This window comes from Heterodontus francisci, chromosome 6, assembly GCF_036365525.1.
Source record: "Heterodontus francisci isolate sHetFra1 chromosome 6, sHetFra1.hap1, whole genome shotgun sequence".
NCBI classification, from domain to species: Eukaryota; Metazoa; Chordata; class Chondrichthyes; order Heterodontiformes; family Heterodontidae; genus Heterodontus; species Heterodontus francisci.
The window spans coordinates 35804412-35832133 of NC_090376.1; the positions used below are offsets into that span (position 1 = coordinate 35804412).

Consider the following 27722-nt stretch of genomic DNA (forward strand, 5'->3'; position numbering starts at 1 on the left):
TCCGCCAGGTGCTCTGGTTTCCTCCCACAGCCAAAGACTTGCAGGTTGATAGGTAAATTGGCCATTGTAAATTGCCTCTAGTGTAGGTAGGTGATAGGAGAATTGATGGAAGGTGGGATGTGGTAGGAAATATGGTATTAATGTAGGATTAGTATAAATGGGTGCTTGATGGTCGGCACAGGATCAGTGGGCCGAAGGGCCTGTTTCAGTGCTGTATGACTCTATAAGGATCTTAAGGGCAATAATCTCAGAATTACTTTGAGTGCTACTAGCTGAGTAAGGAGGATGCAGTTAAAGCTTGAGTTCCTTGGATGAGTAAGGAAAGAGAACTTGAAATGAAACTTTAAAAGAGGCATGTAAGAAATTTAGGGCTAATAATACAAAAGGAGATTATGCAGAGTCTAGAAAATATACAATGAAAGCAAAAATATAAACATAAGCCTAAAAGAGGAAGAATGACTAACAAGTAATATTAAGGTAATAATAAAGGATGTAAACATATAAAAAGTAAAAGAATTTTTACAGAAAGGTTTGGACCAATTAGCAATGAAAATAAATGGAGGATGAGGGAATGGCAGAGATATGAAATGGGCAAACTTAATGTGGTTTTCACAGAACAATGTAATAGTAGGAATGAAATGGTATGTAGAGAGAAGATGGAGTGACTACATAGGATAATGAAAAAATTGCTTGAACTCAAAGTGGAAAAGCACTGGGTACTGATGGTATGCATCCTAGAATGCTGAGGAAAGTTAGAGAAAGAATAGGACAGCAATCTTTGAAACAGCTTGAATATGGAAGTTGTACAAAAGAACTGGAGGATTGCCAATCTGATGCTGCTTTTCAAGAAGGGTGAAAGGGATAAACTGGCTAACTATAGACCAGTCAGAATAATGTTAGTGGATAAGTTTTGAGAGACCAAAATTAATACCTAAAAAAGCACCACTAATTAAGGACATCCAGCAAAAATTTGTAAAAAGTGTAATCTTGTCTGAAAAATGTAATAGATTCTTTGACAAAATATTGGAGATAAAGGGAGTCCAACAGAAAACTTGCAGAATTCCAGCAACAGCCAGAAGAAATAATCCAGCTACTAATCCGCAAGTATTTGATGATCCCTGTAAGTAATGCTGGTGGTGAACCTTCGTGCCATTGAACATTTGTTGAGCTGTGGGAGGTTGGGAGGGCACAGGCTGGAGTGTGGCACTCCAAAATAGCAACACTGTCATCAAATCAGCATTGCACACTGATTGAAGTTGTGATATGTCTGCTCTGCGTGCTGTAAATGGTTGTTAGGTGTGCTTGTGCACACTCCTGTGCACGTGTGTTACGGATGCCATTATGGTACTTGAAGAGGCTTCCTAGCACCCAAGAAATGAGCACTACAGAGTCCAATTTCACCCCCATGGTATTAAAGGGAATATACTACCATGGATATGAATTTGGCTAACAAGCAAAAATTAGAGAGTGGAGGGTAGTGGAGTTTTTTTTTACTTTTGAGGTATGTAAAGATTTGTAACTCCCAGGGGTCAGTTTCAGAACCACTGCTTTACTCAAAATATCAAACTGATCTGGATATCAAAATTTTCAAGGAAAATAAAAATAAAGTGATTAATGGTGAAGAGGTCTGTAAGTGACTCCAGAAGGATGTAGAGAGCCTGAGGGGTTCAGATGCACAAATCTTTAAAAGTAGAACAAGTTGATAGAGCTCTGTTTGAAATCTAGTTTTTAAAATGAGTGGCATTTAGAATATTGTGTTCAGTTTTGAGTGCACAACTTCAGAAAGGATGTCAAGGTCATGAAAAAGTATGTATAGAATGCTCATGTAATACCAAGGCTGTGAGGCTTTAGTTTTAAACAGAGCCTTTAGAATCTGAGGCTCTTTCCACTAGAAAAAATGTTAAGAGGAGGCCTCTAAATTATGGGTAGTTTAGACATTTGAATAGATAAAAGCTATTTCTACTGGCCGGTGAGTTGCATGGGACCACCCATTGTATCCAGGTTTTCCTGCAAGTCACACACCATCCTGACTTATATATATATTACTGTTCCTTCTTCAGCGCTGGATCCAAAATCATGGATTTTCCTATCTAACAGCATTGTCTGAGTACCTTTGTTGCATGCACTGCTGTGGTTCAAGAAGAAGGTCCAACACGACCTTCTTGGGGGACCTGGGATGCCAACGATGTCCACATCCCAAGAATTTTTAAATTAAAAACAAGGGCGAGGGAAAGTAACTAAATGCATTGTTCTTTCAGGGAGCCACTGCAGGCATAATAGGCCTTCTGTGCTCTAAGACTCTATAAATAAGTCTTTGAAGTTTTTGTGTCAAAGATGTAAAATATCTATGACAATCAAAACTCCTTATTGTCTCCAGAGTCAATGAGAAAATGTTGCTTTCCAAATCAGTTAAGTGGCCAAGTGGACCCCCTAATTTTTCCCTTGCATTAACAATTCCAAAATATGGGAGATCTGTTAATATAATTTTAAAACATTTATTATAGAAGTTTAACCTAACAAAATTTCCTGAAATGGTGTGATAGCACATGTGCAAAACAGGAACCAACTGTGCATAGCAATCCTCTGGCACATGCATGAACGATGAATGGGCCAATATCATGTTTACACATGTGCAAGCAGACCACTTTTATGTGACTCGTTTGCACAGATATATATTGTTTTTCTAATGCCCTGCTTGGTTTTCCAATGGGCAAAAAGCAGTCATTATTACAGTCAGCAGATAAAGAGGATTTTCATCCCATCTGTCTCATCAGATTAAAACCAAGGTGAAAGGCTATTGTACTGATCCATTGCCTGCATGCAGCCTCCTATCAGAATTAAATTGCAAATGGTTATTATCTCCCTGTGCTTTTAGCCAGTCTCAGCGAATAAAAAGGAATGTTCAAAAACGCTCATTGATCCTCCATAGTGGCTGCATGAAAAATTCAAACACAGGAAATGTAGTATTTAGTGTAGCACAAACCTGGGGTGGGGAGCTCTGTAGTGCCAGGTTTTTGGGTGCTATGTGGCCCCTTAAGGTGCCAAAATGCGTCCGTGGCACTTGCGGACACGTCTGATGTGAAGGGGTTAACATGCATATACCTAAATGTCTGTCAGATGTATGAAGAGCAGGTAGATCACAACAACAATTAGTGTGCAATGCTGATTTGACACGAGCGCTGCCATTTTTGGAGCTCCATGCTCCAACCTATACCTTGTTTTAACCTCACCGAGCTGAACACTTGTTAAATGACATGAAGGGCCACCAATGCTATTTAAAGGCATTATCAACTACTTATAAGTTAATTGCTGGATTATTTCTTCTGGCTGTTGCTACAATTCAACATGTTTTAGGTGCTTTTGCATACTTTTTAAAGGTTTCAATTGTCTACAGGGAGTGGTCTGATTGGTACTGAAGTACTTTTTTGGTGACTTGAAGGCTTGTGCACAAATCAGTTGCTTCCAGACAGCAGTGACCTAGTAGGGCTTCCTCTTGGTCTTGAGCAGGACTGGGAGAAGGGAGCAGAGCAGGACACATCAGAAATGATGAGCTCCAGCGCTGTGCAAAGCCTGTGCCAAGTTGGTGCTGGACTCCCTCATGCTGCTTGACACTGAACACAGACTTTCCAGTGCACCAAGCATTTGGGTGTGAATGCCCATCAGTCGCCTTCTGTAGTCTGGCCCATCAAAGTCATCCTCTGAGTCATCTGCGGGTAGAACTAGTGTATAACCTTTCCCACTGGCAAGCTGGTACCTACACTATTCTTTCCCCCCTGTCCTTTCAGCAGCATGCTTGTGGCTGATGTCTCACCTCGTGCAGATGCCTCCTCTACACTACCCTCTAAATTATGTACATTGTCAGTACCTAAGCTGGTGGCTTTGACTGTACAATCGAGTGAAGGTGTTTTGTCATCTTCACTGTGTTATTGCTCTTCCTCCACTGCCTGGCCAGGTTGCAGTTCTCAGTCAGAAGAGAGTGTGGGATAAGAGAAGTGGGATTAGGTATGTGGATACCCTCATCTTCAATGGCTTCAGATCCACCGGTGGCTACAACCTCAGCAGTGGCCCTTCCTATAATGGCCAGCACAGTCTCCTTCATGGGCGTTAGAACATGGAGGCATACCTCGCCCTCCTCCAGTTAGTTCCTGCTGCCTCTGATTGTGTGCCACCTTCTCCCGTAAGAGAGAGGGAAGTGTGTCAGCAAGTGTCATGCAATCTGTTTGGTTGATGTAGCTATCATGGTTGAATAGCTTGCGGTGTGTACAAGCTATGAAATGTGTGTTTGAGGCATGCAACAGTGATAAGTGTGTGAGGGAATGGTAAAGTATATGAATGTTAGGTATGAGTCCTGATTGATATTGTTTGCAGTTGAGTGATGGGGTTATGATGAATTGAGCAGTGGCTGATACTAGTGTGCAGTGTATAGATAATGGCATTTGAAGATGCATTCACTGACCTTGATCACTCAAGTAAGATCATTAAACTTTTTTCTGCACTGCATCCAGGTCCCTGGGCCATAATCCTGGCATTGATCTCTGCGGCTTTCCATTCCCCTTGCCTTCTCATTGTGTGTCTGGTGTTGCACCTGCCATTACTCCCCCACCAACACCCCCCCCACCCCCGAGGATACAGGACACCTCTGCTCCTTTCCACCTCGACCTCCAGTGCAGCTCCTGAAAGTCCAGGGGCGCACACACTCCCATGGTCTCTAGGTCAGATTCAGTTGCAGAATGACTCCTAGCACCTGTTCCAGCCACAAAACGCCTCCCCTAAAAGAGGTAAGGTAAGCGTTAAGAAGTCCAAGTTATTAAAGATATTGGGATACCTGCTGATATGTGCAAGGTTAGCACAGGCTGCATGCAGAAATCATTATAATGAGCAAGCAACACGAAGTTGGCGTGCTACTTGCATTACACTGAACAGGCATGGGTTAATCAAGCATAGCCCGTCCTTCCACCCATTTTCAAGACTATCCAAGCTAACCTCAATGATATAGTTTACAAGGAGTGAAGTTCAGTTTTTAGTGATTTTACTGTGTTGGTGCATTAGGGATATGCAGTAGTGAAGAGGAATGTACCAACTGTGGCATCTCTTCAAGTGGGAAGGGTAAATTCTGATGGGATTGCTGTTGAGACATTGATCTGGGAGCACACCGTCTACCCACCCTCTCTGCAGCAATGACAGAAGTTTGGCTGACTCAAAAATAAATGATATAAAAATGTCTTTTAAAAATTATTCTTTTCCTGGGTATGATAACTAAACAACAACTTGTATTTATATAGCACCTTTAACATAATAAAATGTCCCAAGACATTTCACAGGAGTGTTATAAAGCAAAATTTGGCACCACCCTACTTAAGCAGATATTAGGCTAGATGGCCAAAGACTTGGTCTAAGAAGTAGTTTTTAAGGAGCACCTTAAAGGAGGAAAGATAGGTACAGAGGTAGAGAGATATAGGGAGGGAATTCCAGAACCTAGGGCCAGGATTTTACCCTTGGCGGATGGGAGCCGTTCACCAACTGAAAATTCGGTGGCGGACCAGCTTCTGTCTGGCCTGGGGATCCGACCTGCATTTTTTGGGTCCGCGGCCTTTAATTGTTATGAAACGGGGCTTTCACCCGCTTGAGGGCTGGCAGCTATGTGTCTCAGCAGCGCCAACAGGAGCAGTGGCCACTGCTGGGACTGCAGCCCAGCTTCGAGATGAAGATGTCGGGGAGTCTGTAACCAAGGTAAGTTTTTGTTGCCCCCGGCGAGGCAAGGGTGGTCGATTGAGGGGATGGGGGGGGTGTGTTGTGTATTGGGGTGGTTGGGGCAGCAGGGGCGGCCCTCCGTCAGGCACAGGGTGCCCGATCATGAGGGCCGCCCCCCAGACCTGCTTTTAACAGGTGGCATTTCTCGGTAAAATTCCCGTGGCGACCGGCGGAGGCCCTTAAGTGTCCGTTAACTAGCCTGGGGTGGGCGGGCTGTTTCCGCCACCGCCGCCGTCAGTAAAGTGGCGGCGGAGGCGGGAGCGAGTCGGTAAGTGCCTCCCCTGAGCCTCCTGCTCCATTTTACGCCCCGCACCCCCCCCCCCCCCCCACCATCTTCCCGCTCTTTTGGGTGGGTGGAGTGGGCTGGTGCGTAAAATTCAGGCCTAGGTCTTTGGCAGTTGAAAGCATAGCCACCAATGATGGAGCAATTAAATTTGGGGATGCTGAAGAGGTCAGAATTAAATGAGCGCAGATCGCAAGAAGAGTTGGGGGGTTGGAGGAGATTACAGATAAGGGGTGAGGCCATGGAAGGTTTTGAAAACAAGAATGGGAACCTTAAAATAGAGGCATTGCTTAATTGGGAGCCAGTGTAGATCAGTGAACGGGACTTGGTGTGAATAATGATATGGGCTACCGAGTTTTGGATAAACCCCAGTGGCAGAAGGGTCAATAACCAGCAGACACAGATTTCAGGTAATTAACAAAAGAACCAGAAGCAAAATGAGGACAACCTTTTTTTTTAACCAAGTAATTTATTATGTCTTAGAATGCACTGCCTGAAAGCGTGGGGAAGCAGTCACACTGGGCCAAATGGCTGCCTTCTGTCCTGTGTCATTCTATGATTGAATGATGAGATTCAATAAGACTAATTAATCAAATTTCACTGGGTAACTTCTGCAGTGTAGCCAGTTTGCATTGTAATAAAGTAAGGGAACAGAAGGGCTGAACAGTACTAATTACAGTTTTAAACCTATGTTGGCGGAGCAGTTTTCAACGCTGTTTACATTCTCTTTTTTTAGAACAAACCACCAACAAGTATAATTTTAGAAAGAAAGAATTTCTATTTATATAGAGCTTTTATGACCTCATGATGCCCCACAGTGCTTCACAGCCAATGAAGTACTTTTAAACTTTAGTCACTGTTGTAGGGAAATGCAGCAGTCAATGTGCATACAACAAGATCGTAAGACAGTGGTTTAACATTTTATCCAAATGTCAACGCCTCTGACAGTACAGCACTCCCTCAAAACTGTACTGAAGGCCCCAACTTCATCTTGAGCATGTTTTAGGCAGTTAAGCAGTGGATTGATCGTAAAGCTCCCCCATTGCACCAGAAAACAGACCTGGGCCTCAATTCCCAGCTGACTTACTGACCCGCTGATTAACCCGCCCACTTCTGGAGCACAGTTTTCACTGGGTCAGCAAGAGCCTTTTTAAAGTGGAAATTGACTTTTTAAAGAGATTTCACTCTCAGAGGAAGAAACTGATTCAACATGAGTCACAAGCAAGTCTCAATGTTCCCTGAGGCCTCCCTGGAAGTTGTGTTGGTAAAGGGTGAGATGAAGAGAGAAGTTCTGTTTCCAGCCAGTGCCAGTACGATCCCAAAAAAAGCCCACAATTACAATTTTAGAAAGAAAGAATTTCCATTTATATAGAGCCTTTCACGACGCCATGATATCCCACAGTGCTTAACACTAAATGAAGTACGTTTGAACAATAGTCATGTTGTAAAGTAGGGAAATAAAGCAGTCAGTGTGTGTGCAGCAAAGTCATAGGACCATCAGGCAAGAAGAGAAGTTGATGAAATTGTCAACTGCAGGAGCATCATCCCCAAGGGCCTAGATCCAGTGTAGCAAGCACTTCAATAATCTGACAATCTTTGTTTCTTCGTGTCTCTCAATAACACGGGGCAACAGTCCCCCGACTCCAATGGGCAGCAGGTCTTGGCTGCATCAGCCATCATAGATCAATGCAGCCTCTTCCTGCACTGTGTAAAGTAACTCTTGGCCTATAGTCACTGCAGGCTGAGTAAGACCTTCTACAAAAGTAGCTCATCTGCTGTCTTCTAACAGGTAGTGATGATGCTTGTCCTCATTCTTCAGGCTGTTGTTACTACTGCTGCTGCTGCTCCTCTTCCAGTCAAAGAGATGAAGCAAAAACAGCAGCCATGATGAGAAGTGAGTCAAGGGTAGGTAAGGGGCAAAAACTCAAAGAAGCAAATTGAAGCTCAGAACTGGCTTGGAAATACACAACTCACAATTGTACACAGAGGCTAATGACCCAAGTGCCTGAAGGTAAGAATACCTTTGAATGCATCTCCCACTCAGTTTGTGAAGCAAAGACTTGGAGCATTTGCTGGACATCTGGGCGGGTTACAAATGACATCATTGGCCCACTATTTCATTTAATCCAAGCACCTACCACTTTCCAGCAGGATCCATTTACAATTTGACTTGTCATGTTAAAAGTGGCGGTTGGCAGATCTCTAATAGGAATGGATTAGTAAGGGCAGAGTTTACTCCTCCATTTAGGAGCAAAAATAGAGGCAGGCATGCGCATAATTTTGTGCCGATGGCCAGTATGCCAGTTTGTCTGCACTATACCCCCAACCGGGCCATTTTCCCAGAGATGGGTGTGCGGTGGGGGGGGGGGGGGGGGGTGGCGGTGGTGGGGGGGTGCATGCGAAGGTGTTGGGTAGCCAATTAAGGTTAGTTTATGGTCAATTAAGGCCAATTATCAGAGGCCAACTGCAATTTTCCATTTGGCTTGTGGGCCCCCCGCAGTGTTGGGAACATGCAGCTGCCTGGAGGTACTTGCCTGGTGGCAGACCAGTTAGCCAGCACACCAGGCAGGCTTTGTGTCCCCCCGTCACCTCCTTGGCCACAGCTTTGACCACAGGCTGCTCTGTGGAAGGGTTTTGTTTAAGTTGCTGCGAGGGTGCCTCAAGTTGGAGGTGCCCTTTCTCTCCCTTCCCTGCAACAGCAGGCTGCAGCTCCTTCCATGCTGTAGGGTCTGCTCAGGGGACCCCCAATTGACCCTGATGTTGGGGTCCTGCCCCAAGATTCAAAATTTTGCCCAAGTCAAATTTAACTGCTCACCTGCCTAGCCCCGTTGGTTGGATTTGGTTCAAATTGTCCCTAAAGTGTCAATTTGGATTTTGTGCTTCCAACTCTGGAGTGAATCTAAAAAATCCTGACTCAGAGGTAAGAGTGCTACCATTTAGCCAAATTTCAAGTTATTTGAAGATATATCCTTTAGAGTACATATGAAGATAACTTTATGATCAGAAACAACTTTCTACAGAATGGTCCAAAAATTGATGTCAAAGGAACAGTGAGGCTAATAAATTTGCCATTTTTTAACTGCAAATGCCACAGCAATTTCAGGCGAGGGTAAATGTGTGATAACGTGGAAATTGAAAATATACTGTCAGCGATGCGACACTCCGCCATTAAGTTTGCAAGAACAGAATTTCATTGTCTGGCTCCTGCTTCAGATACATTGAGTGCTGTGAGGTTGTTGTACTCACACTGTTTGTATAAACTAAACTTACCACAAAGTTAAATCAAGTCATTTCAAGTCTAAGTGCACTTTTAAAGACATGCTAATTATTAATTACTGCTTGTCCAGATCTCTGGTACTGAAAATTAACTATTATAAGTTATATATTACACCGAATATATAACCACAGAAACAGGCCATTTGGCCCAACCAGTCCATTTACGCTCCACTGAAGCCTCCTCCCATCTTCCCTCATCTGTCTCTATTGGCATAACCCTCTATTCCCTTCTCCTGTATTGTGGAGTTTCATTTCTTCGGGTTTTAATTGTTGTTGGAGATTTTTTTTAATGTATTTTTACTTCCCCTTTGTCTTTTTTTTCTCTCTTAATGCAATCTTTCATTCCTTCCCTTTCTCTTTCTGTTCCTGTTACTATTTGACATAGAGCTTGCACTTCCTTCTTAGTCCTTGCGATGTTCATTTTGCAATCCTTCAATTTCATTGGTTGAGGAAATACCCAATTCCTTGCCCTGTCCAATTCGAACCCAGATGTCCTGTAGAGGGTGCCACACCACTTCCCTCTCACTTCCAAGCAACTTGCCATGCAAAATGTCAGAGATTATATGGGTAAACGTACTTCTAACAAATGGCCAACACTATTTGTTGACTGGTTATAGGAATGTTTGGGCTAATGTTTACATCATTTACACTAAGGATAGTGCAATGCCATTAAAAACTTTAAACGAGAGCATAGCTCTGTGGTTAAGTGCAAACAATGATAATAAAAGTATCGTAGGTTCATGAATCATACAGCACAAAAGGAGACCATTTGGCCCATCGTACCTATGCCAGCTCTTTGAAAGATCTATCCAATTAGTCCCACTCCCCCATAGCCCTGTAATTTTTTTTTCTCCAAGTTTTTTTACCAATTTCCTTTTGAAAGTTACTATTGTATCTGATTCCACCGCGCTTTCAAATGGTGCATTCAAGATCACCATAACTCAAATAGATTTACCTCCTTGAGTTTGCTTTAATTTGCAGCATTATACTTTTCAAGGGGCTCTGTATTTCACTTCTCCTTTGCAAACAAGCATTCTGGGATCCTTACTGCACACCTGCTCCATATCATTGATATTAGTAAGATTGGTCTCTTTCATAAAGTATAGTGTAGTAGAAACTGGAAAAAAAAATTAATTGATCTCCAGCATGACAGCAGACATAATTGCCTTAGTGTCACCAAGCTAAGTGAGAGTTCCTTCTCCTGATCACTATCTGGTGACCTCTGCTGGAAAGTGTAGTTGCCTAGTTATCTGATGAGGGCAGGATCAACTTTAGCTATGATGTACAGTTGAATGATCTATCAATATTGAGTATCTAGGAGCCTGAGGTTCACACGTAAAAATAACCACAAGTTGCAGTATTGGAGAATTGATGGCATCTATGGAGCCTTCAGGGGAAGAAAGAAGGTCTATATTGGGATCAGTTTCTAGAATGCTCAATTTATCAGACACAAACAATTTACATACTGCAAATATATTTTGAAAGGTAAAATGTTGGGGGATTAGAATGGGTGGATCATTTTCTGGCCAGCACAGACACAATGGTCCAAGTGGCCTCACTGTGCCTTAAACTTTCTATGATTCTGTGTTCAAAACAAAAGCAGCCGTGGAGGTGATCTGTAGATATATATAAGGGAAATTTTCTACATGTTGGGCGTGTGTATTGCGGAAATATGGAAATCTAGCCTGTGATTTTAATCAATAAAAAATTACCAACGGGGGCTAGATAATTTCCTGATATGCATCGAGGCATGTGCAGTGTGTGTTGACATGGAATATCTCCTGTACATTTGGTACCAGCACAACCAAAAAAAAGTGCTGCAAATCACAGAAAAATATAAAATGGTGGAAAAAGTCTGCAGGTGAGTCAATGGCCGGAATTTTACGCTGGGGCAGAGGCCCTGCCCGCCAGCTTAAAAATTGGGGGTCGGGTGGGGGTGAGGGCGAGCCTGCTTCTTCTGGGCCAGCCATTCAGCGGGCAGGCAGCTCCTTAGTTCCAACAGTGCTACTGGGAGCAGTGGCCATTGCTGGAACTGTACCCAGCTTCAGGAGGATCATGGACGTCGGCGCTGAAAATGGTAAGTGGGGTTTCAGGCCTCACCGTGGCAATTGACTGGGCCCGAGGGTGGGGGAGTCGATCAAGAGGGCGGCGAGAGGTGCACTACTGGGGGTGGCAGGGGCTCCTGGCGGGTCCTTCATGGGGCACAGAGTGTTCAATCAGGAGGGCCCCCACCTCGGGCTCGCAAGGAGGCCACCAGATATTACTGGGCAGTCTCTACAGCTGACAAAGTGCTCATCAGCGGTGGCGGGAGGAGGTCCTTAAGTGGCAATTAATTGGTCACTTAAGGGCCTCAAATGGCCTAGGGCAGGCGGGCCATTGTCACCTCCCCCACCACTCATAAAAATTGCAGTGGGGGCAGAAAGGTGACGGGAACAGCACCCCCCACCTCCAGCCTGCTCCCGCGGGGAGCGTAATATTCCAGCCAATATCTGTGCAGAGAGCGAATAAGTTAAAGATTCAGGCGTTTAATTCTTCGTTAGAACTGCTTACCTGGAGTTACCTTCTATTGTGAATGTAGGCTTTCAATGTCTTAAAACTAAATGCAGTTCTATTGTGGGCAAAATAATGAAGTCTCCCTAAGAATGATGTTTAATGTATATTTAGTATGGCAACCATAGTCTTCCTCTGATGTATTAAATGTTAAAAAGACCAGATGAATGTACATATTGGCAGGTGAACATTGTTCATGATAATTAGAAAAAAAGTAATAAAATAAGTCAGTTATAGCTGTTTTGATAGCCTTTGTGGTTACTTTTTAATAAAATGCAATCTGGCATCAACTGGGGACTCTTAACAGATTGCACATTTATGCTGAGTGGAATCTATGTCGCTTGTGCCTCTTGCTCAGGGGTTTGCATTGTCTATGGTGCTGTGGAGAAATCTAAAATTCGGTTTTTACGGATGTTTTGTAGCCATGATGATAAAAGACAGGAGTTAGCAACAGAAAGATTCATTTGCATGGAAATTGAAATAAAATATATAATAAAACCCAAGCATGAAACTACTGTTGCTGATCTTCCGGCCATTATAACAACAGCCTGATTTTCCTTTACATTGAAAACAACATGCATGTTTTCGGTACAACTCTGCTAGAATTTATCTAACCTATTTTTTATTCTTTACGCTACAGGTGATGTGCCTTCAGGATTTCTTTGGTGATGATGACATTTTTGTTGCCTGTGGTCCTGAGAAGTTCCGTTATGCACAGGATGACTTCTCTCTGGATGAAAATGGTAAGGTTTTTTTGGGCATATAAACTGAAGCTTTACTAAAATGAACAAAAGTTTAGGTTACATTGTCAGAAAAACAGAGCACAAGTACAAGATAGCGACAGAAGCTGGGCATAATACTCTCAGCTGTACCTCCAAAAAAATTACCCATTCAAAGGGATGTAGAAGGAAGAAGGTAAACTGAAAGAAAACAGTGCTATTTGTTTAATGGTAATTAATAATGGCATATATAATCATTGTTTAATGGCACTGTTATTTCTTCACACAAGGTACATGCACAACTCATTCCAGCTAACTTGAAAGCTTATCTTAGTTTTCAAGTCCTAATTCATAAAATGTACTTGAATTCATGCCTCTTTGAAATAACTCTGTGCCAGCTAAGCCTGTTCCTGATTGTTTCAGCAACATTTATTAAATCTCCATTATTTGAATTTTTTTTCATGTCTTGCTACACGATCAATTTGCCATGATGCATAAATCATAGTGCCACATTGATTTTTTTTTTCTCCAATTTTCCCCCAATCCAAAGGTGCTGACTGATTTTTGGCACAGAATTTTACAGGAACTGACAGCTCTTTCATATAATCACCTTGCCCAAGTGACTATTCTTTATGTGTAAGAGCAGATAATGGGGTTATATTACCTTTTGCAACCAAGCTTGTCCTGTCCTCACCCAATGACCACTTTCCAGCAGAGGTTACTGAATAGCAATTGGAGGCAGTGATTGATTTTTTTCTTAATCGGGGAATGCCAAGGTACAGAGTAAAGCCACAGCACTAACCTGCCTAAACTCAGTTAGCTGAGCAAGTACTAGTGCTCAAATCAAGGACTGATGGTCTGTATTTCTTGATCAATGGCAAATGAAGTCCGACTTGTACAAATTTGAGGTACTGCATATTGAAATTAAAATTGGGGACACAGGTACTTCATGGGTAGGCTAGAACTTGACAAGGAGAAAGTTGAAAGAGACCTAAAGGTATTAGTTGACCTATTACTCATGTCTACACAGTATGAGGCAGCTGTAACTTAACTAAATAAGATGCTGTGCTTTATTAATAAATTAGTAGTGTTCAAATCGCCATGTTCATGCGGAAACAGCAACAACGTTTTTGCCATCTGATTTTTGTGTGAACCCTTTCGATTATAAATGTCTATTTCCATATTTCGAATGTAAAATGTTTATGCAAATCTGATTGCATAATCTAGCCACCAGGTTATGGAATCTGGGCATGGTCACAGATTGGGGGTGGGGGGTGGTGGTGAGCGGGTGTGAGAAATTATGCTCAGTACCTATGAGTGCCCTTAGAGGTGCAAAATGTCATCAATGGCATGCGTGCATACTTTCGTCACGAAGCGGACACTATCTTAGTGCACATGAGGTGAACCTCTGCCATAAGTATGCAGAGCAGGCAGATCATGATGTCAGTCAGCGTGTAACACTGATTTGATGCCAGTGCTGCCATTTGCAGCTTGGTGGCCCTGCCAATGTCCTCTTTTAAGCTGGCATAGCTGAACACATGTTAAGCAGCAGGAAGGACCCTACCCCCAACTTCCACCAGCACTATTTGAGGAGACCATTAAATACTTACAGGTTCTACTGGTTCATTTTTTTCTGGCTTTTGGAGCTTTCCATAGTTGTTAAAAGTTTCAGAAGTCTGTAGGAAGTGGTGTTACAGGTGCTGAAGTACTTTTTGCTGACTTCAAGGCTTCTGCACAAACTAGTTGCCCCCATACATGGGTACACTGTTAACCTTCCTTTAGGAATAGAGATTGGGAGAATGAGCAGAGACCACGCACAGCAGGACAAGCTGTTGCGGGGTGGAGGGGGTGGGGGCAGGTGGTGGTGAAGAAGAGCTGTCAGCTGGAGGACATGTTCACCAGGGTGTTCAGGGAACAATTCTCCTACCTGAAACTCAGTGAGGATCAATGTGTGAAATGTCTGTGCTTCACTAAGGAAGTCCTCATTGAAATTTGCCAACTGCTGCAACCTCAGAACAGGGCAAGGACTGCGTTGCCAGTGGGTGAGAAAGTGACAGTGGTGATGAACATTTTTGCCTCTGGCTCCTTCCAGTCTGGAACTGGAAATATTAGCAACATCTCATAGTTTTTCCTCCACTTTTTTTTTTAATTCATTCATGGGATGTGGGTGTCGCTGGCCAGGCCAGCATTTATTACCCATCCCTAATTGCCCTTGAGAAGGTGGTGGTGAGCTGCCTTCTTGAACCGCTGCAGTCCATTTGGGGTAGGTATACCCACAATGCTGTTAGGAAGGGAGTTCCAGGATTTTGACCCAGCGACAGTGAAGGAACGGCAATATAGCTCCAAGTCAGGATGGTGTGTGACTTGGAGGGGAACTTGCAGGTGGTGGTGTTCTATTGCATCAGGAAGGTCACTGAGGCTCTTGATTCAAGGAGAGAACTTTGTCTATGACAAGAAAGAATGAAATAAACAGGCAGAGTGAGCACGAGGGTTTGCTGACTTTCTTCTGGTGCACAGTGCCATTGACTGCACGCAGATTGCTTTGCGGGAGCCACATGTCAATTCTGCCATGTACCAGACCCAAAGTGGATTCCACTCCCTCAATATCCGGCTGGTGTTTGTTCATAGGCAGCGAATTGTGCAGGTCAGTGACTGGTATCCTGGCAGCAGTCATGATGTCTTCATTCTGTGACAGTTTGCTGTGCCAACTGCCACCACACAAAACCAAGGAGTGGCTCCTGGATGCCAAGGGATATTCGCTGACAACAGGACTCATGACTCAAGTGCTCAATCTGTGCAAATAGACACAGTATGCATACATTGAGAGCCATGCTGCCACAAGAAATGGAATAGAGCAGACCAGTGACGTGCTGGAGTAACCATTCCGCTGCCTGGAACACTGGAAGAGCCTGCAGTACTTGGCTGAACAGGGCTCAAGATTCATGGTGGTATGCTGCACAGCCTTACCACCATGATGGGACAGCCCTTGCCACCAGCTAGCAGGCAAGAAGCGCAGGAGGAAGAGGAAGGGAAGCTCCAGCCCCTTTCTGCCTGGAATGTACATGAAGAACTAATTCGAGAGCAATACCAGTAACTGCAGCCCCAATTCCCCATTGACCAACAGTCCCACACCTTACCTTCCCTCTGTCACTGACCATCAGTGTGTCTACTTGGCCACAATGTACAAATAAAAGCCAACACAAAATAAACATTCCAACCCAAAATTCTAAATGAAATCGTGCCAACAGACTCAAGTTCAGTGATCAAGTCAGAGAGCTTATTAGGCTTTACTAGATATACAAAGTTAATACTTAACAGCAATAAGTGTACAACAGCACTCAACACTGGTTCTTGCTTCTGAGTTCACTGGGGTACGGACTCTCTCTTTCTTCTGCTCTTGCTGTATTCTGTTGACCATAGTCTATCTTCTTGTAAGTGTGCCCACGATATTCTGTTAACTCCGCTCTAAGTGTGCCACTGAGGTCCCAAACTCTCCTCTTTTTATCCCTCTTAGGGGGTCTCTGTCTTGCCATATTAGGCCATGATCTAATTCAGCCAACATGATTGGGTTAAGACTACATCATTGTTTCTCCTAGTCTCATGATGGCTCCTGTTTTGAACCCTTGCCAGATACCTAAAGTTTCCCTTTTTCCTGAGATAGTTCTATTTTTGCATCTTTGTGGTTTTAACTGCTAGACTCTTTGACCTTTTTTTTTATCTTTGTTCTTACATAAGTGCAGAAAAATATGTTTTCCAGACTCTACAAATGTCAGTTCAGCATTAAACAGCTAAACATTGACTTATTTCAGTCAAGCCTGTCCATCATGTCTCACAGTCAAGCCTTGACACCAGTTTCTTGCAGAAAGAATATTAGAGTTATTCATAAAAGTAGGCAATGAAAATGCTCTAAACCTTACACTTACAGTGGAGGAGACTGCAAATGACCTTGGGGGATGACCAAGAACAGCTCTGTGCTGCAGACTGCACCATTTCAACATGGGTTGCAGCTGGATGGCTGAGGCAACAGCAAGGGCATTGGGGGTGTGACTGGGGTGGGAGGCCAAATGTTGTCATTTTTAGAGGATAGCAGGCTCCTCCTCCATGGAGCCATTGTTACTCCCCTGTTGCGGTGCCTCAGGAATCCGAGCAATCTGCTGTAACACCCTGAAAGCTACTTTGAACACTGGCATCTGCAGCCATGATGGCAGTAGTTTGACCTTCCACTGCAACACTCAAACATTTGGTGGAAGCTATTTGTTCTGCAATGGAAGCTGAGATATTGGCCAGCAGACGCCACATCATGGTTGGACCCACAGTGTTTTAATGGAGTTGGCCATCACTTCAATGCTTAAAAGGGCTCCAAGCTCTGTATAAAGCCCTGTGCCGAGTTGGTGCCGGACTCGGCAATGCTCCTTCACGTTGAACGCAGGTTTTCTGGCAGGCTTTCCAATACACCAAGGTTTTTGTTGTGCATACCCATCTGTACCCTGCCCCATCGAAGTCCTCATCTGAGTCCTCTACAGCAGAGCTCAGGTGTGACCTGCACTCTGGTGAGTTGGCACCTACGTTATCCTTGCCCTCTGACCTGGCTTCAGCCTGGTGTCTCACCATGGGCAGATCCTGCCTCTACTCTATCCTCTAAGGTATGCACAGTGCTAGCATTTGAACTGGTGGCTGTGAGCGTGAAATCAAGTGACAATGTGGCTTCATCATTACTCTCTTTGTGTTCCACCACGGCCAGGGAAGGTTGCAATCCTTGTGTATCTGAAAGGAAAAAGGCACATGGGTGTGGTGAGAGGACAGGGGGAAAGTAAGAGGTGCATGCTCACCATCTGCAGCTTGTACATCAGAAGAGATTTTAGGATGAGGAGGAGGTCATTTGTGAGAAGGAGGATTAGGTATGAGGATATAGTCATCTTCAATGGTTTTAACACTGGCATTGGCCATTACTTCAGCTATCATCTTTCTGATAATGGCTAGTGCCATCTCTTTCATGGGGGTAAGGATATGCAGGCATGCCTCTCCTCCTCCAGATAGCTCCTGCTGCCTCCAGTTGTGGACCACCTTGTCCTCCAAGAGAGAGGGAAGTATATTGGTGAGTGCTGTGCAATATGTTTACGTTATGTGGCTGTCATCATTGAATAGCTGGCAGCATGTGCAAGCTGTGAGATGTGGGTGTGAGGCTTGCAACAGTGCTAAGTGTTTGAGGTTAAGCAAATGCATGTTATGTATAAGTCCTAATTGATAGAGATTGTTGGTAGGTGAGTGATGGGGTGTGCTGATTTAAGCAATGGCTGAGGCTAGTGGTGCAGTTGGTGGGATATGGCATCTGAAGATGCATTCATTGACCTTGATCACTTGTGTGAAGTCTTTAAACTTTTCACAGTGCTCCATCCAGGTCCTGGGGCTAGAATGTTGGCATTGACCTATTCGCCCCTATTGCCTTTTCACCGTTTGCCTGGAGATCCTCCTGGCCCACTGCGAATACAGGATATCTCTCCTTTTCACCTCCTCCACGAAGACCTGCAGTGTAGCATCAGAAAACCTGGATGCCCACATTCTCCCATGTTAAGCCATTCTTCTTTCTTTCCCAGGTCAGATTCAACCTACACAGGACTTGCCAGCACCTGCTCCAGCCACAGTGCACCTCCCCTTTAAGTGGTGCAGCCTAGCTTTAAGCAGTGCAGACTAGCTTTAAGTAGTGCCATTAGTATCGGTTTTTGAGTCCCCTGCTGATGCGTGCAGGCGCTGGCTGCACGCAGAAATCACGTAAATAAGCAGGCAGTGTCAAGATGCATGCTGACTACATTCATCGAACGGGTGTGGGGGTTACATGAATCATGATCCCAACGCCCATTTTCAGAGACTAACCAATTTAGTCCTTTATTTTCCTACAATTTTTCAAATACTTCCTGAACTTTATTTTCATATGACATTTCTTCCATTACACAAATTTCTAATATCCAAAAGAAAGATTTAACCAAAATTTTAATAAGATTACATATTTAATAATTAATCTGATTAAACTTATCATTTGAATTATCTTAACAAAATGACCCCTGACAACGCAGAGCATGCGCAGAGCGATTGCCGACATCATCAATGCGTTTTATTAATACTAGTAATCCGGGGGCCTGAACTAATAATCCAAAGAATGCTAGTTCAGATCCCACCATGGCAGTTTGAGAATTTGAATTCAGTTTTTGAAAAACCTGGACCAAAAACTGGTATTGGTAAAAGTGACCATCAAGCTGCAGATTGTCTTCAAAACTCAACTGTCTTTTTAGGAAGGTAGCCTGCCATCCCCACCCAGTCTAATGTGCTTGACTCTTAACTGCCTTCTGAGATGGTCTAACAAGTCATTTAGTGGTGTCAAATTGCTACAAAGAATAACGAGACTGCAGCAGTTCAAGAAGAAGGATAAAACCTTCTCAAGGCAACTGAAGTCGGCAATAACTGTCAGTCATGCCAGTGATGCTCACATTCCGAGAATTAAGTAATGTTTTTACTTGAAGGCCTCAAACTCTCCCAAAAGCTTGGACTTGATGGGGGCAACACCTGCCCAAAGATGGCAGAATATTTCTTTACCTATGCAATGATGTCTTTGGGACCCGAATGCAAATTTCACAACTGGCATGAGTGGGGATGTCGCTGTGGCTTTCCTGCAAACTGAAGTCACTGAGAAGAGGAGCGAGGGCCAGAAGAGGCCCAACCAGTTAAACTTTACTTTCCTTGTAGGGGTAGGAGGAGCAAGCGTGCTCTTCTAGGCCCTACGGGAAATCTTAGGTCGGCCTCCCCTGTTGCAGACTCTTCCCCATTCCATTTGCTACACAACAGACCCCTGTAAAAGACCCTGAAAGCCACTTTTGCCATCTACCTTGTTTTTGGTGGGCAGCCTTTGGGGCATGCAATTTTCTGCCACTTCCTGCCTACTATGCATGGAATTAGCCAGTAGAATTTAAATATGCTCTGGGAGTTGTAATAGCTTGGGCCTCATTTCAGGAGTGTGGATGCACACTCACCTAAAAATCCATCTGGATATAAAATTGGGCTCATTATCTTTGTACAAAGCTGTGACACTAAGCTGAATTTGGATTGTGCAGTCTTGACCTTGTACAGTGTACCTAATTTCTTAGGATATTTCAGTTCTGTTCAGTCAGTTATAGTGAGGAATATGTTTCCTTTAGCTTCTAGTAGTTTCTGCTCAAACATTCTCCAAAGTTATTGAAGAGCCAGCAGGCCTCGCTCTTTGCCAAGGAGGCCTCCAAGATCATCTTCCGGTCCAGAGTCCGCTCCATCGAGCAGGATGAGACGTGCTCGCGTTACTTCTTCCAAAAGGTACACAGAGAGAGCTCTGTTATCAGCAACCTGAAGGAAGAAGATGGCTCGGTAACGTCTTCGCAGCCCGACATACTCAGGATCAGCAAATCCTTTTATGCTGGGCTGTATGACGCGAAGCCCACAGACAGCAGAGCCTCCCAGTCCTTCCTGTCATCTATCACAGAGGTCTTAGATGACAGCAGGAGGGAGGGACTGGACAAGCCGCTAACTCTGGACAAGCTGACAAAGGCCGTCGAGTCTTTCGAGACGAGTAAAACTCCCGGGAGCGACGGCTTACCGGTCGAGTTGTACTCGGCCCTGTGGGACTGGGTCGGCCCGGACCTGCTGGAAGTATACAAGAGTATGCTCCTGGCCGGCAGCATGTCAGAATCCATGAGAAAAGGCATCATCACCCTCATTTACAAGCAGAAGGGGGAGAGGGCAGAAATCAGAAATTGGCGGCCCATCTCACTGCTTAGTGTTGATTACAAGATTCTGTCCAAAGTCATAGCCAGTCGAGTCAAGTCTGCTCTGGAGTTGGTGATTCACCCCGATCAGACCTGTACTGTACCCGGCAGGAAGATCTCTGATAGTCTCGCGCTACTCAGGGATACGATCGCCTACGTACGGGACAGGAGGGTGGACACCTGCCTCATCAGCCTGGACCAGGAGAAGGCTTTTGACAGGATATCGCACACCTACATGATGGACGTGCTTTCCAAAATGGGGTTTGGGGAGGGAATCTGCAATTGGATCCAACTGCTCTACACAAACATCAGTAGCGCAGTCTCAATCAACGGGTGGGAATCGGAAAGTTTCCCGATCAAATCTGGAGTCAGACAGGGCTGCCCTCTGTCCCCGGTCTTGTTTGTTTGCTGTATTGAACCCTTTGCTGAGTCTATTAGGAAGGATGCGAGCATAAGAGGGGTGACAATCCCAGGTAGCGGAGGCACTCAGGTCAAAACCTCCCTGTACATGGATGACGTCGCCGTTTTCTGCTCGGATCCGCTGTCCGTGCGCAGACTGATGAGCATCTGCGACCAGTTCGAACTGGCCTCGGGAGCCAAAGTTAACCACGGCAAGAGCGAGGCCATGTTCTTTGGCAACTGGGCTGACCGATCCTTTGTCCCCTTCACCGTCAGGTCAGACTACCTGAAGGTGCTGGGGATATGGTTCGGAAGGGCCGGGGCGTGCACCAAAACATGGGAGGAGTGAGTAGCCAAGGTACGACAAAAGTTGGGCATGTGGGGGCAGCGATCTCTCTCCATTGTGGGTAAGAACCTGGTCATCAGGTGCGAGGCGCTCACGTTGTTGCTCTACGTGGCGCAGGTCTGGCCCATACCCCACTCCTGCGCCGTGGCAGTCACCCGAGCCATTTTCCGCTTCGTCTGGGGATCTAAAATGGACCGGGTCCGGAGGGACACGATGTTCAAATCTCTGGACAAGGGCGGGAAAAATGTACCCAACGCGGCCCTCATCCTGATGACCACCTTCGTGTGCGGCTGCATCAAGCTGTGTGTAGATCCCCAGTACGCAAACTCCAAGTGTCACTACGTGCTGAGGTTCTATCTGTCCCCGGTGTTGCGAAGGATGGGCCTGGTCACATTGCCGCGGAACGCTCCGTGCAGTTGGGACGTGCCATACCACCTGTCCTTCGTGGAACAGTTTCTGCGGGAAAACACCTTTGACCACTGGTCCATCAGGCAGTGGTCTGCACGGAATGTCCTCAAGGCCCTACGGGAAAAGGAAACGGTGGATCCTGTCGGATGGTTCCCCGAGCAGACCGCCAAAGTCATTTGGCGGAATGCCTCATCACCAGAACTTTCAAACAAGCACCAAGACGTAGCTTGGCTGGTGGTGAGAAGGGCCCTCCCCGTCAGATCCTTCATGTACACCCGAAGTCTCGCCCCCTCCGCCCAGTGCCCCCGCGTTGGCTGTGGTGGGGAAGAGACGGTCGCCCACCTCCTCCTGGAATGTGCCTTTGCAAAGCAGGTGTGGAAAGAGTTGCAGTGGTTTTTGTCAAGGTTCATCCCAAGCAGCTCTGTAACACAGGAGTCTGTGCTCTACGGGCTGTTCCCAGGGACGCACACCGAGACAAACATCAACTGCTGCTGGAGGACTATCAATTCGGTGAAAGACGCCCTTTGGTCTGCCCGAAACTTGCTGGTCTTCCAGCGCAAAGAGTTGTCCACCACCGAATGTTGCAGACTGGCACATTCCAAGGTCCAGGACTACGTGCTGAGGGACGCACTAAAGCTTGGGGCAGCCGCAGCAAAGGCTCAATGGGGAAAGACCACAGTGTAAGGTTCCCCCACCAAGCTGGACTGAGGGGCTGGATCCATGGGAAACCCCTCGAACTGTATCGTTAATATTCTCAATTGCTGTAAATGTAAAACTGTAATTGACATGACAATTGTGAAACAGAAGGGTTGGGAAGAAACTCATGACAGTATTGAAGGAAACTGATCTCCCTTGCAATGTTTGTATTTTTTGGTGCTGTTTGGAAACTGTTTGGCAATGTAATTTTTACAGATTTTTATGAATAAAGTATATTTTGGAAATAAAAAAAAAACATTCTCCAAAGTTATGTCAAGAAAAGCTAGAGGATGAATTTCAAAAGCTTAACTGAGATAAAATTTACATTTGGTGTGTTTTATAGAGAGGCTGTTCATACGAATGTAAGAGAAAAACAAGAGTGTTCTGATTTACATACCTGTTGTAGCCTTTATTTTGTGTTCAATAAACTTTAGAAAATGAAAACAAGAGACTTGAGTCAGGAGAAAGAGAGACAAGAGAAAGAAAGAATGTATCATTCTTCATGTAATGCTACTTCAACATGCTCAAACTGCACAATCAAAATTCAGCTTAGTGTCACAGCTTTGGGCAAAATATCAACTCAGAGTCCAGGTGAAAACTTTAATGAAGGCATTATAAGAAAAAAAAACTATTTGATAAATTAAAGTGATCATGTTATTGTGAAATTTGTAGTTTTTGATTTTGTTTAAACCCAGTTTTTGGATATTTTGGTTACTGAAGATGAAATTGTCATTTTAGAAAACATTTTGAAAAGCATTTTCAGAGGATTGTCGGATTCCAATAACCAAATTGTGCAATCATACCGGTGTGTTTACATAAGCAAAACCCATGTTAAACTTGAACATAGGAAATTATAACTGAATAGTTGATGTAACAAAGAGACAACAGGAAGTCAAGAAAAATGTGTGAACGTAAAACTTTTAAATAAGGTGGGCCAGATTTTGCTTTGAGTGGTGAAGTTTGCACTTGCCTATAGACTTTCTACTGGCTTTTGCACAGAAAGTTGCTGTCTGCCAACCATCCAAAAATGTCCTTGATCGGGCATCTGGGAACTGTGTGAACAAGACAAGCAACTGTGTATCTCCTTAACTAATCAGATTGAAGAATCATTAATGAGCTGCACAGAATCTGAATCAAGGAGTGTCAGTTAGAATAGTAAATTGCATGTCAAACCAGGTACAGAAAGTGAAATCGAGGGAACGAAAGATTGGATTAAGAGGGACAGAAAGAAAAAGTTTAAAAAAGCAGTTGTTGAATGTTGGAGATATTAAAAAAAATAGACTCCACCATTTATAAAAGTTAATTTTCAATGCCAGAGAGATTGTTTGACAGTAATTAAGATTTGCCACACTATTAAAGGGTATTTCGTGCTTGTCAATTCCAGTCTAACTTTCTTTTGGCAAGCATAGTCTGTAGTCCATAAAGAAACTTCACACCACCCAGTAAATTTGAATGATGAGTCAGATGGTGAGAAACCGTTTTCGTGCTTTTCAAGGAGGCCACCTCATTAGCAACATCCAGATTTCGACATTCGGCTGTACATTTGTGGTCGTTGGAAGTTGCTGTCAGATTTGAACATGTGAGCACAACATTGTTTTTACAGCAATGTATAAATAGTTATATATATTCTATATATAGATATACATATGTGTTTGTATTTAATATATATGTATGTTTAGGATCTTGCTTCAGCTATTTTTTCAGATTCATTGCTCATTGAGTGGTTTGAGGGTCTTAGGTTCCTTGTATTAAAGCCCTATGGATTGCTCACGACGACTATGCTATCCTTGTTCGGTGTGCTAATCCTCCTGCAAAACAGTATCCTGTGAGTTGCGTGGAAAACTACCTAAGTCATATGCAACTTCTGTGCCATATGCCTCTTACCTTTTGTGCCAACTAGAGTTCCAGGTATTGTATGGCAGGGCACTTCTGTGGCATTCGGTGACCCGCAAATTGTCTGTATGGACAGCTTTACCTTGTCATGGTAGCTGGCTGGTGCTCCCAGATTCAAGCACAGGCTGTCTCTGCCTTTACTCCACCATATAGACAAGGCAGGCATGTGCATGGAATGGCTCAGTTAACCACATGACCTCCCATGTGTCTCCCTTGAGCAGATAAGTCAAGAGGAAGAAGAAGGCTTATGTTAGAATGAGACGTGAAGGCTCAGTTAGGGCGCTTGAGAGCTACAAGCTAGCCAGGAAGGATCTAAAGGGAGAGCTAAGAAGAGCAAGGAGAGGACACGAGAAGTCATTGGCGGATAGGATCAGAGAAAACCCTAAGGCTTTCTATAGGTATATCAGGAATAAAAGAATGACTAGAGTTAGATTAGGGCCAATCAAGGATAGTAGTGGGAAGTTGTGTGTGGAATCAGAGGAGTTAGGGGAAGTGTTAAATGAATATTTTGCGTCAGTATTTACAGTAGAGAAAGAAAATGTTGTTGAGGAGAATACTGAGATTCAGGCTACTAGACTAGATGGGATTGAGGTTCACAAGGAGGAGGTGTTATCAATTTTGGAAAGTGTGAAAATAGATAAGTCCCCTGGGCCAGATGGGATTTATCCTAGGATTCTCTGGGAAGCTAGGGAGGAGATTGCAGAGCCTTTGTCCTTGATCTTTATGTCGTCATTGTCGACAGGAATAGTGCCGGAAGACTGGAGGATAGCAAATGTTGTCCCCTTGTTCAAGAAGGGGAGTAGAGACAGCCCTGGTAATTATAGACCTGTGAGCCTTACTTCGGTTGTGGGTAAAATGTTGGAAAAGGTTATAAGAGACAGGATTTATAATCATCTTGAAAAGAATAAGTTCATTAGCGATAGTCAGCACGGTTTTGTGACGGGTAGGTCGTGCCTCACAAACCTTATTGAGTTTTTCGAGAAGGTGACCAAACAGGTGGATGAGGGTAAAGCAGTGGATGTGGTGTATATGGATTTCAGTAAGGCGTTTGATAAGGTTCCCCATGGTAGGCTATTGCAGAAAATACGGAAGTATGGGGTTGAAGGTGATTTAGAGCTTTGGATCAGAAATTGGCTAGCTGAAAGAAGACAGAGGGTGGTGGTTGATGGCAAATGTTCATCCTGGAGTTTAGTTACTAGTGGTGTACCGCAAGGATCTGTTTTGGGGCCATTGCTGTTTCATTTTTATAAATGACCTGGAAGAGGGTGTAGAAGGGTGGGTTAGTAAATTTGCAGATGACACTAAGGTCGGTGGAGTTGTGGATAGTGCCGAAGGATGTTGTAGGGTACAGAGGGACATAGATAGGCTGCAGAGCTGGGCTGAGAGATGGCAAATGGAGTTTAATGCGGAAAAGTGTGAGGTGATTCACTTTGGAAGGAGTAACAGGAATGCAGAGTACTGGGCTAATGGGAAGATTCTTGGTAGTGTAGATGAACAGAGAGATCTTGGTGTCCAGGTGCATAAATCCCTGAAAGTTGCTACCCAGGTTAATAGGGCTGTTAAGAAGGCATATGGTGTGTTAGCTTTTATTAGTAGGCGGATCGAGTTTTGGAGCCACGAGGTCATGCTGCAGCTGTACAAAACTCTGGTGAGACCGCACCTGGAGTATTGCGTGCAGTTCTGGTCACCGCATTATAGGAAGGATGTGGAAGCTATGGAAAGGGTGCAGAGGAGATTTACTAGGATGTTGCCTGGTATGGAGGGAAGGTCTTACGAGGAAAGGCTGAGGGACTTGAGGTTGTTTTCGTTGGAGAGAAGGAGGAGGAGAGGTGACTTAATAGAAACATATAAGATAATCACAGGGTTAGATAGGGTGGATAGTGAGCGTCTTTTTCCTCGGATGGTGATGGCAAACACGAGGGGACATAGCTTCAAGTTGAGGGGTGATAGATATAGGACAGATGTGAGAGGTAGTTTCTTTACTCAGAGAGTAGTAAGGGCGTGGAACGCCCTGCCTGCAGCAGTAGTAGATTCGCCAACTTTAAGGGCATTTAAGTGGTCATTGGATAGACATATGGATGAAAATGGAATAGTGTAGGTCAGATGGTTTCACAGGTCGGCGCAACATCGAGGGCCGAAGGGCCTGTACTGCGCTGTAATGTTCTAATTCTAATAAGTATAATACGTTTTCCAACAGCACCCACCCACCATGTCCCCTCATGCGCCTGACCAAACACTGGACTGCCGATCAGCCAAAGAGTCTGCATTTCCTTAGCACAGGATTTTCATGGGCTTGGAACAAAAGGTGGCTTTTGAATTGAAACAAAATTCAGATTTCCATGTGCAAAACGGCTCTGCCTAACTGATTCAGTCACAGTGCTAATAGGCTTTAATACTCTGAACAACAAAATAATATCTTTCTTAGGTTTGGTGACAATTTGTGTCTGAATATGCACCTATTAAGGACCTTGAGACCATTTTCTACATTAAAGGTGCTGTACAAATGCAAGTTATTGTTGTTTGAAGTTCAAACTTTACTGACATGGGGGCAATGTTCCCCTCTAATTTTTCTTTGTTGTTCACAGCCTGTTGTTTGCACTGTGTAATCCCTTTAAGATTGCTGTGCATCTTAAAGGAATGTTGGCTCTGCCCAGCCTGTTTGTTCCCTGTGCAGTCCTTCCAGATTGCTTTGCAGCTATGCACCCGTGCAGCTTAGAGGGAACGCTGCATGGATGTAACTTTTGCCTTCCAAATTGCTCCACTATGTAGAACTCCACTCAACTTTTATCCCCACCACAATTCTGTACCCTCGCCTCCTTTGTCTCAGGTTGATCCAGACTGGTTGCATTCTTGGCATTCTGTGTGACCTGGAGCCATTTCCTGTCCATTACAAGTATTGCCTACTTCCAGCTCCCTAGCATCATATGTCCCTGCTCCTGCCTCAGCCTATCTGTTATTGAAACCCTCATCGAGTAGTCTCTTGGCTGGCCTTGCATTCTCAACCTTTCATAAATTTCAGCTTTTTTCAAGCAGGCCCCCACCTGCCAAGAATGAGGCACAGTAATTTCGCCACATGGACATTAAACTTCAAACTGTTGCTGGGAAGAAGGCCTGTTACAAGGAATTGCCAGGCCCCTGGCCGGAAAGACATTTTTGCATACTGGCAGACAGTGTTGGAACAAAGGAGCTATCCCCTGCTCCCAATACACAGAATTGATGTGGTCAGACCAGTTTAGTCACATGACTAATTGGCTGTTGCAGAGTTTGAAATGAGAGTTTTAAATTGGAGAAACAGTGTTTTGAAGACAGAAAGCTCTTGGCTCCTGGACTGAAGCAGACTTGCTCTCCTCCTGTCTGCTCCCATCTCTTTCTCACCAGCTTCAGAATCCATTGAAGACACATGAACCCCAAGACAGAAGATTCTCCCACAATGAACAAGGTTTAAGAAAAATACTGGGCCCCAATGAAAAGCAAGAATTACCTACAAGCAAGGACTCTACAGTGAGCTCAAAGAACCGGAAGAACTCTTCAGATATTGCCTCAAACCTTTCCACTTTATTTTTTCTTCTGCTCGTTTCTGTCTCCATTTGCATGTGCGTATTGTGTATGCATGC

The 27722-nt window shown here is 44.3% G+C and overlaps 1 protein-coding gene across 1 annotated transcript in view; it reads left to right on the plus strand.

Moving 5' to 3' along the window:
• Positions 1-27722, plus strand: part of dclk1a (doublecortin-like kinase 1a) — a 345065-nt gene that overhangs the window by 159433 nt on the left and 157910 nt on the right. The window contains exon 3 of the mRNA XM_068032816.1: positions 12501-12603. Coding sequence (XP_067888917.1) covers positions 12501-12603 — 103 coding nt within the window. The remainder of the gene's footprint in view (positions 1-12500; positions 12604-27722) is intronic.